General features: G+C 39.7%; 1 protein-coding gene across 2 annotated transcripts in view; it reads left to right on the top strand.

Moving 5' to 3' along the window:
- ndst3 (N-deacetylase/N-sulfotransferase (heparan glucosaminyl) 3) overlaps positions 1-12466 on the top strand; it is a 51088-nt gene extending 38622 nt beyond the window's left edge. Inside the window, exons 7-15 of one of the 2 annotated variants that reach the window (XM_074686024.1) lie at positions 140-322; positions 1516-1612; positions 2529-2652; positions 3196-3370; positions 3723-3893; positions 4360-4469; positions 8234-8336; positions 9385-9495; positions 11312-12466. In XM_074686024.1, the coding sequence (XP_074542125.1) occupies positions 140-322; positions 1516-1612; positions 2529-2652; positions 3196-3370; positions 3723-3893; positions 4360-4469; positions 8234-8336; positions 9385-9495; positions 11312-11341 (1104 nt within the window). In that variant the 3' untranslated portion in view covers positions 11342-12466. Of the gene's footprint in view, positions 1-139; positions 323-1515; positions 1613-2528; positions 2653-3195; positions 3371-3722; positions 3894-4359; positions 4470-8233; positions 8337-9384; positions 9496-11306 lie in introns of both variants that reach the window. The other variant, XM_074686030.1, reaches the window with a different exon arrangement.
- The last annotated feature ends 1827 nt before the right edge of the window (positions 12467-14293 follow it).

Raw genomic sequence — 14293 nt, 5'->3', positions numbered from 1 at the left:
TTAGATTTACCGCGCTGCTTCAATTTTTCACACAGTGGAACTTGGGAAATGAGGTTTTGACTTTATCTCAATTTTGAACAAAACAATAAGTTTATTTCTCCTCACCATCCTCTATTCTGTTTCTTTTTCTCTATCCTAGATCAGTATATTCATGACACACCTGTCCAACTATGGCAATGATCGACTGGGTTTGTACACCTTCGTCAACCTTGCCTCCTTTCTTCGCTCGTGGACGAACCTGAGACTCCACACACTCCCACCTCTGCAGCTTGCACACAAGTACTTCCAGCTTTTCCCAGAACAAAGAAACCCACTCTGGCAGGTTTGTATGGATAAGCTTTTGCCCTCATTCCTGGCTTGTGCTTTTCTGCACCCTTCTGTTCATTTCGTGCTGCTATCTTGAAAATTCAGATCGTCTTCTGATACAGATTTCAACATTTATAGGTGACAAACAGGTCAAAAAAGTAAAGTGGATCCCGTTCTCTGTTTTACTGACTCGTCATATCTGTCCAGTAAGAGAGAAAGCTGTATGGCTAAACAAGTTTGTTCCACTTATATATAGAAACTGCTGTAGCCACCTTGACATCAGCCATTGATTTGAAAGTGCTGTTGAAGAAGGTCAAGTGTAGCATTTTTCCATTTCCATCTATGACTTTTCAACTCTCTAGATCATTTAATTAAAAAAAATACCATAGCTCCTGAAATAGCACCACTAGTTTTCCATTTAAGTTCTGGAAAGTGATCGTTTTTATCTTGTGTGCACAGGCTGTTGTCATGTGTGGGATAATTTTTTGCAAGTTTTTTTGTATGCTGTTTCCCACCACCCACACTTAATCAGACATAAACATGGTATAATGAAATTGCGTAGATGTTTTGATTTTTATGTATACTCATTTGGGCTAGGCCAAACTGAGAAGCATCTGTTTTACTTGGGCTAGGCTTAACCAAAACATTTCTAGCATAGCAAACCATTTACTCATGTCTCCACCTTGCTGTTTATTCTGAGATCTAAAAGAATACCAGATCCCTCATTGGCACTTTTGTTGTAAGCGTAAGAAAAAAGCTAGGCATTGTTAACCCAAACACAAAGCTTTGATAGGACAACTTTACAGATAAAAGTGATCACCTTTGTGGGACATTAAGGCCTTTGTATAATTTTACAAATCTATCAGTCAACATTGCTTGTGAACAATAAGAACATTAAGTCTGCAGACATGAAATTCATATTTGGTCCCAAGATTTTGTTTCAAAAAGTAGTCAAGGATCTTTTCTTTTTCTTGTTTGTGTAGTTTTTATTGAAATATGATGAGAACATGGCAGACTGCATGAACTTGTGGTGTTTCAGACTGACATGGTGGATTGCAAATGTCTCATTCATGATATATTCACAAAAGCTCTAGTCATTCATTCTTTGAAGTAAATCCTGCCAGATGTATGGGCATGCATGTTCCTGTACGAATTATCTGTACGTGACTACCTTGAACCGGCTAATCCTATTCTTCTGTGCTTCTTCAGAACCCATGTGATGACAAACGACACAAAGACATCTGGTCTAAAGAGAAAACCTGCGACAGGTTACCAAAGTTCATGGTCATAGGCCCACAGAAAACAGGTACGCTGCCTACACAAACACACACTCAGACATGTTCATGCAACATACACTTACTCAGTGTGCTCAGGTGTGTGAACCAACAACAGTTGAAACCTATTCATTTAATCCTCCTTGCTCCTTTGGTCTTGTCAAAGGAAGACAAAGCAGGAAGCCCGTGCCTCCTCTCCTCCACCCACATATACCTGCTTTAGATGCAGAGAGATACAGTTCTGGGCTAACTGCTTCTCCTTTTTTCTCTCTCTACTTTGTCTCTGTCATAAAGCAAAAAGAAAATCATTTAATGTCTGTATTAATGTATTCCTTTTGCACAGTGCCCCAGCATATGATTATCAGGAATTCTAATTACAGGTGTGTGGTGCACCATGACAAAGGGTGCTGTAATGCTGCTTATTAACCAGGTGATAATTTCTGAAATATGAGGTGGGATCACTATGGCAACATTTACAGGACCAGCAACAGCCACCTTCTAATTGAATCTGATTTTATTGTGGTGTGCACCTGCATGTCAGCAGTGTTAGAAGGCAAAGTGTCAACGAAGTGGGGGGGGTAACATGATGTGTAGGAGTCATTGTGAGGGGAACGGGGTAAGAAAGAGCTGCTGAGGGTGAGACAGAGGGCATGACCAGAGCCCCTCTGCTGATTGGTGTCAAATGGTTTTGAATCAGTTGATGGGAAGGCCTGTGATCTTTGCAGACGCACACACACACACCCTCCCTCTCTCCGTCTTTCATAGTGTGTACTCAGCAAGATATAAATCTCATGGAGGGAAAAATCATCCAGTATGGATCAGTGGATGACAGCTTTTGCACATACTGATCATGCACACACACACACATACACACTCACATGCACACTCACAGACTACTCTGTTGAGCTGAATTAATGAGCCAGTTATGAATTATGCCCTTTCTTCCAGGAACGACAGCACTTTATCTCTTCCTACTCATGCATCCCTCCATCTCCAGTAACTTTCCAAGCCCCAAGACTTACGAGGAGGTCCAGTTCTTCAACACCAACAACTACCATAAAGGGATTGACTGGTGAGGGCAAACTCACTTCCTTCTGCAATGACACTGTCCTTAAATTCTCTCTGCCTGCTTTTGTGAATAAACTTAAGGTGCAATGAGATATTGTTAACAAAACATTTGTTCATTTAAGGGAAGTCATAATAGACAGGAATGTCTTGATGTACACTTCAGTGATACATTAAGCAGTTTAAAACAGTTCAACAATATCTTTAAAATGATCCTGAATGCCTGCAAACGCAAGCCAGCAGACATATGGCTGCCTAAATTGACCCATAATGGGTTACTTAGATGACAGAAACACAGCTGGTGCATTCTGTGAAGTCATCCAGAAAAGACTTATCTCTGAAAATTTCAACTTTTATTGTCACATTTAGTCTCAATGCCTTTGCTCAGATTAAGACAATAACATGGTGACTTTGGAACTTGTGTCCGACTTTGAATAAAAGCTGTAAAAACTTTGCTTTGCAGTAATGCTCTCATACAATGTTCTGTTGTGCTGCTTGTATGCAGATGTGTTAATACCTTGCCTGATGTTCTTTGTGACTTTTGCCGCAGGTACATGGAGTTTTTCCCTGTGCCTTCTAATGTTAGCACAGACTTCCTGTTTGAGAAGAGCGCTAACTACTTCCCTTCAGAGGACTCCCCACGGCGAGCTGCTGCCCTGCTGCCAAAGGCCAAGATCATCACCCTGCTCATCAACCCCTCTGACAGAGCCTACAGCTGGTATCAGGTGTGCACACAAACACCTAATATGAAAGATGCACATGACTGAACACAAGTTATTTTCGCTTTTATAGCGGCGTGCTCCATCACAACGTGCTTTATGCTTGTAATTAAACAGGGTTTGTTTTCAAAATGATTTTGGATTCAAACTCTCACAATGCTGTAAAATTAATTAGTCTGTTTTTTCCATATATCTTCATTTTGTCGCAAGATGTTGAAAACTGAGCTTTACTTTTGTTCATTAATAAATCAACAACATGCCAGCTGGGATGTTATCTCATTATCCACAAAGCTGCAATGATAAGACATAAGAGACTGATTGTGTATTAAAATTGAGCTCTGCCTGGTTACCACTCTAGCATCAAAGAGCTCATGAGGACCACGCAGCCCTTCAGTTCACCTTCTATGATGTCATCAGCGCCAAACCAGGAGCACCAGCTGAGCTGCGGTCTCTCCAGAACCGCTGCCTCATCCCTGGTCTTTATTCCACACATCTGGAGAGTTGGCTTACTTACTACCCTGCTAACCAGGTATGCATGGACAGATGTATAAAGAAAACATTGCTTTCCCTCTCGTGGTCCAACATGTAACAGTTTATAAGATTACACTATCTCTGACATTGAGCTAAGGATGGGAAGCTCATATTATTTTGTGTTGCCGTTGTTGGTGATATTTGTTTTGCAAAATTCTTGCAAAGGATGTAATTTCTGACAAAATTGTTGGACCTTTAGCATGAGTTGATTTAAAATGTTATACATGGAAATTTATCTTTTGAAAATCAAAACCAATTATCTTTTTTAATCACTGAGTAATCCAAAAAGGAAAAAACAACAGATATTTTCCATTTCTCAGATTTGTAGAATTTAATAACACGCCACTAAATTTAGGCACGTAAACTTCTCACCTTTAGCAGGATGTAAAAGAAAAATAAACGCTTTGAAATCATGAAGTCATTTATATGAAACTCTATAGCTATACTAATGTGTCTGTATATAGGTGATGATCATAGACGGCCATCAGCTGAGAACAGACCCTGCTGCGGTGATGGATGAAGTCCAGAAGTTCTTGGGAGTCACCCCTCACTTTAACTACTCCCAGGCTTTGACGTAAGTCTCTCCTGTTTTCACTCTTCATTCTATTAAACCCCTTAGGTCCTCTAGAGTAAGGGCACCTTTCACCTGGAATGTGCTGAGACAGAGACAATGTCCAGGATCAAGCAGTAAAAAGACTCCAAACTCAAATCTATGTGAAGCCTGACATCTACTGGTGAACAGCAGAGTCTGAGAGTTTCTACTTCCTCTTTGTCTTTGGTGCCAAGTGGTGTCATCCTCTGAAACACACATCAGACAGTGACATCACCTGGCACCAGAGATCAACCCAAAGCAGATGGTCTCTTCACTCCTCTCTTTGAACCATCTATCCTTACACCCTCAGCTTAACACATACTCTGTGATCACTACAGAGAGGAAGACAAAATGATTTTAAGAAAAAGAAGAAGCAGTCAAATTAAAATAGGGGAAGAAGGGGATGGTAACGTGATGAGAGGAGTCACCGATGTCACTTTAAGATTGCAGCTTGAAGCTCAGAGAAGATGGACGTATTTATGTAAAATTGAAGAGAAAGGAATTAGTTTTAGACTTTTGATTAAGGTTACTTCCAAGATTTACACTGTTATGCTCTTTTTATTCCTGCTGTCTGTCAAAATAACAATATTTGACTACAATGCTTATACAGAGTTTTGGAATATTAGTTTATGACTTTATTTTAATCTTGCCCAAATCAGACCACGTGTTCAAGTGTGAGCCCACTGAACTGCTGGCCTGGGATCGAATCCCAACAGAGCTCTCACTGTCTCGCTTACACTGCCCGTCTGTCTGTGTTACAGCTGTCTGAATAAATTGCACGTTGAGGTTGGTTAACTGTTCAATTTCAATCCAGAAAAACTAAAACCAATGGACATGACTGCCAGATAAAATGCAAAATAACTGATGCAGTTTGAATTAATTTAACTGCATTTGTTGTATCATACCTATATATAAGAATAATCTGTTTGGCACATGCATAGAAAAATCACAAGCGTATTCTTTTTGAAAAAAAAAAAATTAAAATATACTTTGTGTGTGTGTAAGTGCTGTAGATTTTATAACAAATGGGGAAAAAAAAACACTAAAAGTAGGCGTTATGGCAGGGAGTACCATTTCTAAAATGGATAGTTGCAGAGAGACATGAGGGCTGTGACCTCCACAAACCAGGGCCTTCATAGATGATGTAACACATCCTGACAGTAATTTGTACAAAATTGTCACCAGAGTGGTTAGATAAAGATCTTAAATGAGGCAGGATTAAGATTAAACCCAGGAAGTCAGGAAGCATCTCATTGTCCTGGAGAAAGTTAACTGAGGGGGGGCTAGGTCTTCAGGGCAAGTTGAAAACTTTGGTATTTGGCAGTTTGGTGGAACGGTTCCAGATCTAATAGTACGAAATGGAATCCAGGAGATGCAGGACAGGCAGAAAATGCAGTTCTTGGGTTCTTATTAGCTAATAAGGAACATGCAAGAAGGCTGTGGGGGCTCAGGGCTTTGTTTGAGTCTGCTAGTTTTGGCCTGGGAGCTGTGGGGCATGGAAGACAAAGGCATTTGATTCCTGTTTGGGACAACTTACTAAACTCAGTGGGGATGAGTTATAACCCTGACCGGCTCCTTGTCCAAGCGCTGCCTTCCCTGTCTTCTTTCTAACATGTTGCCACAGAGTCTTACTCCGTGTTTCAGATGGAGGCGGCGGCCTCCGTGTGTGTGGCTTGATAGTGTCAGTGTTGTCACTACCTGTAGCTTGTGTGTATGGAGCCTGGGTCCACTGAACTTGGCAATACTGAAAGGACAGCTTTTTTAATTAAGGTGTCTACTGATGAATATGATGCACAGTGAAAGCTGACATGAAAGGGTTGCTGCCTAACTTAACAAGACACCAGTGAAAAGAGATGCCCACTGGATCACCCCAGTGGTGTGCTGGCTTTTACTGCCAATTTGTCCTCTAGCTTTAGGGGACCTGAGGAGCTACTACAACTTATCAGTACCGGCAGTAGTGGGGTATGTTTCTTCTCTGAATGTGTATCCTTTATGAAAGCATAAGTACCTTGTCTTTAATTCAAAAGATATTTTTGAGTTTATTTTTCAAGCTCCACTCATCAAAATGCAATCTGCTTGCAGGCCCTCAAATCTCCAGACAGGGACATCAAGAACTTATAGCTCCGATTGGGACACAGAGTGCCTCTGTCTCGAATCACAAGCCCACATGCATACAAATAATTTGTAAAGAGATGCTTTTGACAGAATAATAAATGTGTGTGTGTGTGTGTGTGTGTGTGTGTGTGTGTGTGTGTGTGTGTGTGTGTGTGTGTGTGTGTGTGTGTGTGTGTGTGTGTGTGTGTGTGTGTGTGTGTGTGTGTGTGTGTGGGTTTTGGGTGAAGACAGAGTCACACAAAAGCCTAATCTTTCTTTTCTCCCTCTCATTCTTTTGACATGGCAGCCGTCTGACAGATCCTCAACACTGGAGCCTATTTATTTAATCCTCCTCTCCTTTCTCCCTCCTGTCCTGTCAGGGGAAAAGTGAAGGAGAACCACTTAACTGATATTTCTACTTTTTTCATACAGTGATAGGGATAAATAACAATATATTGCAATGGTCACATCCACATCAGAACCTATACACTACCTGCCAGATAGATGACAGCTGTGTTCCACAACATCTTTATAATGCATTCATCTTTATAAATGTACTGTGGGAGCAAGGTGTGAAAATGTATGCATATGTAGAGAATAAAAGTGGTATGTGCAATTAAAGGGCACATGTGAAATCATATCTATATGTACTTTAAAAACACCTATATATCAATTTTCTTTTCCAGCCCACACTTCTTTCAGGTTTGTGGGGCACAGGAGCCTTTCTTAGTTGTCTTTTGGCACAACTGTAAAAACATGCATGGATAATTAAATGCAAGGAAATGAATGTCCCTGTATGTATTTCTACATGCAATTACTCCTATTCAAACCAGAGAAAGCACATGTATTCAGAGGGAGGAAGGGAACGTGGTAGCTAGACACCATCATGTGCACACTTGTAAACAGCTTGTAATTAAGCATTTTCTGTCATGATTTCTTATTGTCTCCACGTTTTTGGAGATATGTTTTCCATGACAGCTGTTACCAATAATGAAATTTTGATAAAAGTTTAATCTGCTCACTGGCCTGTCACCACAGACATAATAATAACAATAATAATAATAATATTTTAGTCTGAATGCTGTTTACAATATCTCCCTTTATTACAGTCTTACAAAGGGGACTGCGACTTTAAGAGGAAAAAAATCTGTTGATAGAATAAAGATGTGCCATATTATATGCGACTTTTTTCAGATGCATTGTCATATTTGCATGTCACAAGGAGGTCCCAAATCTTTACAAAGTGAAAGAATTAAAAAAAAAATAGTCATCCATACATTATTGTGAGTTGGAATTGGCTACAAGAGAAAAAATCCCCAAAAATGCTTTAGAAACAGAGAGCCAGAAAGAGCAATTGAGGAGAAACGTGCAAGAAGGAGAGCGATAGAAGCAGAAAGAGATGAGAGGAGACAGTGTGTCAGTTGCAGAGACACCGATAGCAACGGAGTAGGAGATAGACAGAGAGTGTGCTGAATCTGTACTGACAGTTATGTGAGTCTGAGTGAGTGTAAGATAGCCCCACTTTTTCAACTGTAATTCCTTCAGAGAAGAAGCACTGCCTTATACTGAGCTAACCTCTAATTTTGAGTTTTTCACTGAAATCTCTCCCTCTTCTCTTTCTCTGTTTTCCTCTCGGTTTATCTTCCCCTCAGGTTTGACCCTCAAAAAGGCTTTTGGTGCCAGCTCCTCGAAGGAGGAAAAACCAAATGTTTAGGGAAGAGTAAAGGGAGAAAGTACCCTCCTATGGAGCCGGAGGTAAGCTTCCACATTTTAATTACTGCAGGTTTAAGCTCTGTTGGAATAACAATGATATATACGTGTGAAATGTGTGAGAAAAAAGACAAAAAGAAAATAAGGAAAAAGCAGCAGTCTGACTGACAGTGACAGCCCACAGTACCGTCTATTGCTGTGGCAAAATTTCCCACAGGACTCAGTGTTGGGGTGGAAACTGTCAGCCAATCAGATTCAGCCAGAAAGTTACAACCTAATTATGAGGACTCAATAGTGACACAACACCCGCGAGAGAGAAAGAGATAGAAAGAGGGAGAGATGGGGGGTGTTGGGATGGAAGGAGAAATCCAATCCATATATCTTTGTCCCGGCCACTGATTCCACAGAGAAAGGCGCAGATGTGCAGACAATGAATCACTCGTTTGCTCTTACATGAAGACAAACACACATGGAGACACTCTGTCTCCCTGCATGTGCTCACACATGGCTAATGGCTGTGCCGCAGTGTCACCTGTAATTAAACTGTATTTGAGTTTTCACCAGTGGGACAGGGGGAGAGCAGGAGGATGAAGGGGGAGGAGATAGAGAGAAACACCAGGGAGGGAAGACAGAAAAGGGAGAGATGAAGGATGCACATGGGAGGGAGAGAGATAATGGATCTCATGCATCCTTCATGTAATTTTCTTCCTTTTCTCTGACCCCTCTTTTCTGAGCTCTGTTCCTGTAACCCTGCACTTAGTGGCCCTAAAGTCCTATGGTGGAAAAGTAAAATAATCTAAAGATGGTGACACATCATTAATCTCTCTCCATCTTTTGCTCCTTTAATCCCATTCTGTCTTGCCGATTTGTCCTCTAAATATAAAACCTTTATCCACCTCTGGTATCCTTCTGTTTCACTTTTTCTCCCTTGTACCTCCTGCCTTACCCATCTCCTAACTCACCAACTTGAATTCCTTCCCTAATCATCTTTTTTTCTCTCCCCATCTCTCATATTTCCCAATTTGTATCTTAAAACGTTCATACCTTTTTTTATCTAACCCTGCTCTCCTTTTTCTCCCTCTTCTCTCTTCAGGCACATGCATATCTCTCCAGGTACTACAGGGAACACAACGTGGAGCTGTCAAAGCTGCTGCATCGTCTTGGACAGCCCCTTCCCTCCTGGCTGAGAGAGGAGCTACAGAAGGTCAGCAGCATTAAACTCTAGGACACCTCACACACAAATAAGAGTTGTTTTTTTTAAGAATACATCAACAGACAATGAAAGGCAATTATTCCTCCTTTATTTTTTAAACTGGGTAAAGTAGTTTTGATTGCTTGATCCAGAGAAGTGATCCTGAATCTAAATGACTAATCGTGGCTCCTACATTAAAAAAGCAACATGAATGTACGGTGTCAATGTAATCGTAAAAATGTGATGGAGTAATTTCCACATATTAATAAGCTATCACTGTTGTCATAGGATTTGACCAATCAGAACCAAGTATATAACGCAGCTGGTAATTATCTGCAGTAAAGTTATAAACCACTGGAGGAGTTTCCCTCTTTTTGTATGTTTGCATTGTGTTTACTTTTTCTGAGAGTTTTTCTAACTCTTCAGTTGTTCTCGGTAGCAAACATTTAACACAGGAGAAAATAGATGAGTAAATCTGTCAACAATATTTTTTCTTTGTACTAGTCCCTATTTTGCACAATATATTGCAAGTAGATTTTATTTTGAAACAAGGGAAATTGATCCAAAGCATTACAACATGTTAGATCTAAACCACAGTTTGCACTTGCTCCTGTAAAACTGGTTAAAGATACGATCAGCAATGCTTGTAACATAAGAATGTAACCCTTCAAGCTTTGAGATTTTGATTAAAGTGTTTCTAGATACTGATGGGTGAATGGCCATATTGTCACCATCATGGTAATAGTTAACAAAAACTAAGGACATAAAAATGAGAGGTGAAAAGACATTTTGGTCAACTGAAGTAGAAATACAAATGAGGCTTTACAAAAATACAATAAGTAACTGGTGAGTTTACAAATTAACTAAAATAAACTAGAATTAAAGAGGAAATGTCTTGGGTTTTCATCCTTGTCAACCTGTCTCATAAATAATTTCACTGTTTAGATATTTTATAAACCATCTGCCCAGTGGCCAAACTGACTCACACTTGGTGACACATTTTATTGACATTTATCTGCTCTTGGTGAATACTCTTTTTTAAAATAGTGTGCTGTTTTGAATTTTGATTACACATGGCTTTTCTGCCATTTTTTAATCTTGCCCCTGACAACTACTCTGCATAACAAAACCACTTTAAAAACTAATTAAAACAAAAGTGAAATCAAAAACAAAAAGTCATCATCTTCTCAACAGAACTCTGCTCTTGAAGTCAACCAAAGGGATGTGATTAAATCACAAATGAATGCTTTATATTTATGGAGACAATGAAAACTGCACAATTACTCCATTGCTTATTGTAAGAACTAGATTGAAAGAGTTTGTTGTCAGGACCATTAAGACCCAGGACAAACCACAGATTAAGCAACACAACCTATTTATTTTAAAAAAAAGGGATCACTGAACAGTACAAGAAGAAATCAAGGTCGAGTGAGTTTTTTCCCAAACATGCTCACAGTAATTTTTAAGGTTTTTAAAGAATGCATTGAAGAGTGGCTTTGAAGTGAAAGTGCTTTTTCTTACAGATGCCTCCCCTTGATCTCTGCAGAGGCCCTTTTATTGCAAAGTGCTCCATCATGTTTGCCTTTTTGTCCCAGTGTTTGTTTGTGCTACTCACTTTCTATGCATCGGAGGGAGCCACTTCACAAGTCTGCAATGGTTTTCCAACCCATTCACAGCCATCACAGCGTGGTTTCTTTCTTTTTCTGTGGCTGACATTTGAATCAATAAATAAACAGAATGGAATTAAATTACTTTTCCTCTCTCTTACCCCCTCCTCTGTTTTTCTCTCTCCACCCCATCCTTCCCTTGACCCCTTTCTGAAGGTTAGATAACCTTTGCGTCCATGAACAGGGGTTAAAGGTCAAGTGGTTCACAACCAGGAAGAAACCATGAGCAGCACCTGACCTTCAGATGCACTGTCTGCGGCCTTTCGGTGAACCCTGAGGTGATGGCAAGGACAGGGTACCTTGCCTCACTTAGAAGCTGTGACACTGCTGGAGAAAGTAGGGGTCATGTGATTGCTTTGGTGGGCCGAACTGGACTTCTGAACAAGCAAGCAGACAGTTGAAAGAAGTGAAATGTTCAGGCTTCATACACAGCTTCAAGAAAATCAGGACTATAAAAGAAGAACCTGATGAAGAGAGCTGTGGTAAAGAGAAGCATCTTGTGATTCTTTGATACCCAAGCCCTATACTAGGCAGCAGTAAACCCCAGATCTGCAGAGACTCTGATGGTTTTGACTGTGTTAAGTGTTTTCATCTTTGATTTTAAATGCCAGAGCAGCGCTGGTCAGCTGTGCATGGTTTCCATGAAGATGACTTTGCACTAAGTTCCATTCCATGTATTTCCAAGACAAAAAAGGAAAAAGGCACCCTGCGTGATTTTGATTTTCTTTCTTTTTTGTGTGGTTTCTTTGTCACAATGGGAGTGAATCAGCATGGAGAAAAGGTGCTTAGACTCAGGGTGAGTGACAGGCTGTTACTTTCCATCATAAGTTCCTATTGTTTTTTGAGTTATCTTTTTATCTGAAGCTAGTTTCTGCTAAATATATTCACCCCTAGAGATGTCACTTTGGGCTTTCATTATGAAAGTGTAGATTGAAAATGAGTCAGTGAAGCAAGATGCATTTGCCCGCTCATTATTTTCCTGTGACGAGCCATGCGGAAGAACACCATGTCCATGAAGCAGAGCATGAGCGCCCGGGATTTCAGAGCTAAGGACCTGGAAGACTCGAGTCTGTGGGATGAAAACTGACCAAATGAGCCTAATGGATATGACACTTAATTCTAAGACCCTTTAAGTAGCTACTGTAACCGCAGGCAATCTTGATTTCATCAGTGTCTCATTAAAATCTCAACCTTCTTTTTATTCTTTCTAAAACCAGTGGCCTACTTTGTTAAGCTTCAATTTGAATGCAAAAAACCCTAAATGTCAAACACAGAAACCAAAATTAAAGAAATGAAAATGACTGACTACATGACATGTTTTTTTTCTTTTCTGTTTGTCCCATAATGCCAAAAGACATGTGTCCCATATTATCCCAGAGCACACCTGTACATGTGTACGTTTGTCACATATTCTTCATAACAATGAGCTCCTTGTCTTAGAAGGTGAGGTGTTAAATGTCACACATGACAAATGGGAGTGTGAAGAACATACGTCTGTCAGGTCATGCAGTCTTCCTCCCACACAATTTGAATAGCAAAGATATTTTACTATTATGCTTGACAAAGAGAGAAGCGCAGAGCACACAATATCATGTGAGTCAGCAACAGATGGACAATGCTGTTTGACAACATGACCAGACGACTAAAGGAGGGATGGGGACACTTATCTGTCGGACTGGTGGAGCCTAAAATTAGCTCCACGCCTTCTTCTCAACCCACGGGCTTCTTTTCTCGCAGTCAAAGAGCATTATTAACAGGACGATTAATGACGTAAAGCAGCAGCAGGAATAATCACAGTTATTTAAGTTTTTTAAACAAACATTTGAGAATCTTACTGTTATTTTATGTTCCATTTAAAAATCAGAAAATCATCACATCATATGTTTGCTAACATTAGCGGTTGATTCCTGTCAAATTGTCCTTTAATTGGAACATGAAAAGCAGAAAATTTGCAATAAACAGCAACTTTGATTGAGGGCCTAAAGATAACCAAACAAATGTGATACAAAACCAAGCAATGGAGTGACCAAAGACAACCACTGTATGGTTTAACCCTTGATTGTCTTAACACCTCAGCCCAGACTCAAGATCTGTACAGAACAGGGATTAATCAAATTTGACAAAATACCATTAAGGTAGGAATGCAGGACATGTTCACAGCACAAGGAGTTTACAATAAAAATGATCTCTATTAAAAAAAAAAAAAAAGTGAACTGAAAGAAAGAAACTTTTTTTTTAGAGGCTTAGAGATGAAAAACGCACTACTGCTTCACACAGAACGTATTAATTGAACAGAAGCTTTATCTCTGCACCAGCTCATTGTCTTTGTTAAGAGGTAGAAAATGTGTAATTTCAGGTATGTCAGCTATGCTCTTTGACAGCATGTTTGGATCAATGCTGAGTCCACAGGGGTGGGTGTTGGCCACAAAGCAGTGTTTTAGCCAACAAACTTTAGTGTCCGAACAAGCCTTTTAATGCCTGATTGTATAATGGTGGCTGAAAAAAAGCTGTTTTAGTACAAAAAATAGAGAATTATTAAACAGTTCTGCTTATGACAGAAATATATATGAAATTAATTAATATGTTTATTATTCGCAGAATAAACCCTTGGTTTTTATATGCATTCACACACAGCCATTGCATCTTTTTAAATGACTGTAGATCTCAGAGATTAAGAAGGGCCATGCTTCGCATAGTTTATCCTCAAAGGTTGCCAGTCTAGATGTAATCAGTCAAAAAAATAGTAAATCCCAAATCTATAGACTTTCAAAAGCAGCTGGTTTAGGAGGGAGTTTCCAACAGCAATCATATAGCAATCATCGTTCTTAGATCTTTCCCAAATGGATTTCCCAAGTGCTGCCAGAGTTAAAGAGATGGAAACAGATACAAGTTTTAATAAATTATCTGTGGATAATGAGACCTTCTGTTTTGTATCACCTCTTGGGATACAAACTCATTGGTGCAAAAGGTTCGGTGGAAATATAAAAGAAAAATACACTGAGAAAATATTTTTGCAAAGACAAGTTACAAACAATTATTGATGATCTACGGCTTCTAAATATTTCATGCGACAGAACTGATTGTCTAATTGAAACAGGTAGATGTAGCAAAAGCATATTCACCATTGTTTATTATTATCAACC

This window comes from Halichoeres trimaculatus, unplaced genomic scaffold (genome assembly GCF_033239565.1).
Source record: "Halichoeres trimaculatus isolate MK-OKI-2021-1 unplaced genomic scaffold, fHalTri1.1 fHalTri1_scaffold_2, whole genome shotgun sequence".
NCBI lineage: Eukaryota > Metazoa > Chordata > Actinopteri > Labriformes > Labridae > Halichoeres > Halichoeres trimaculatus.
This window is presented reverse-complemented; position numbering and strand designations above follow the sequence as displayed.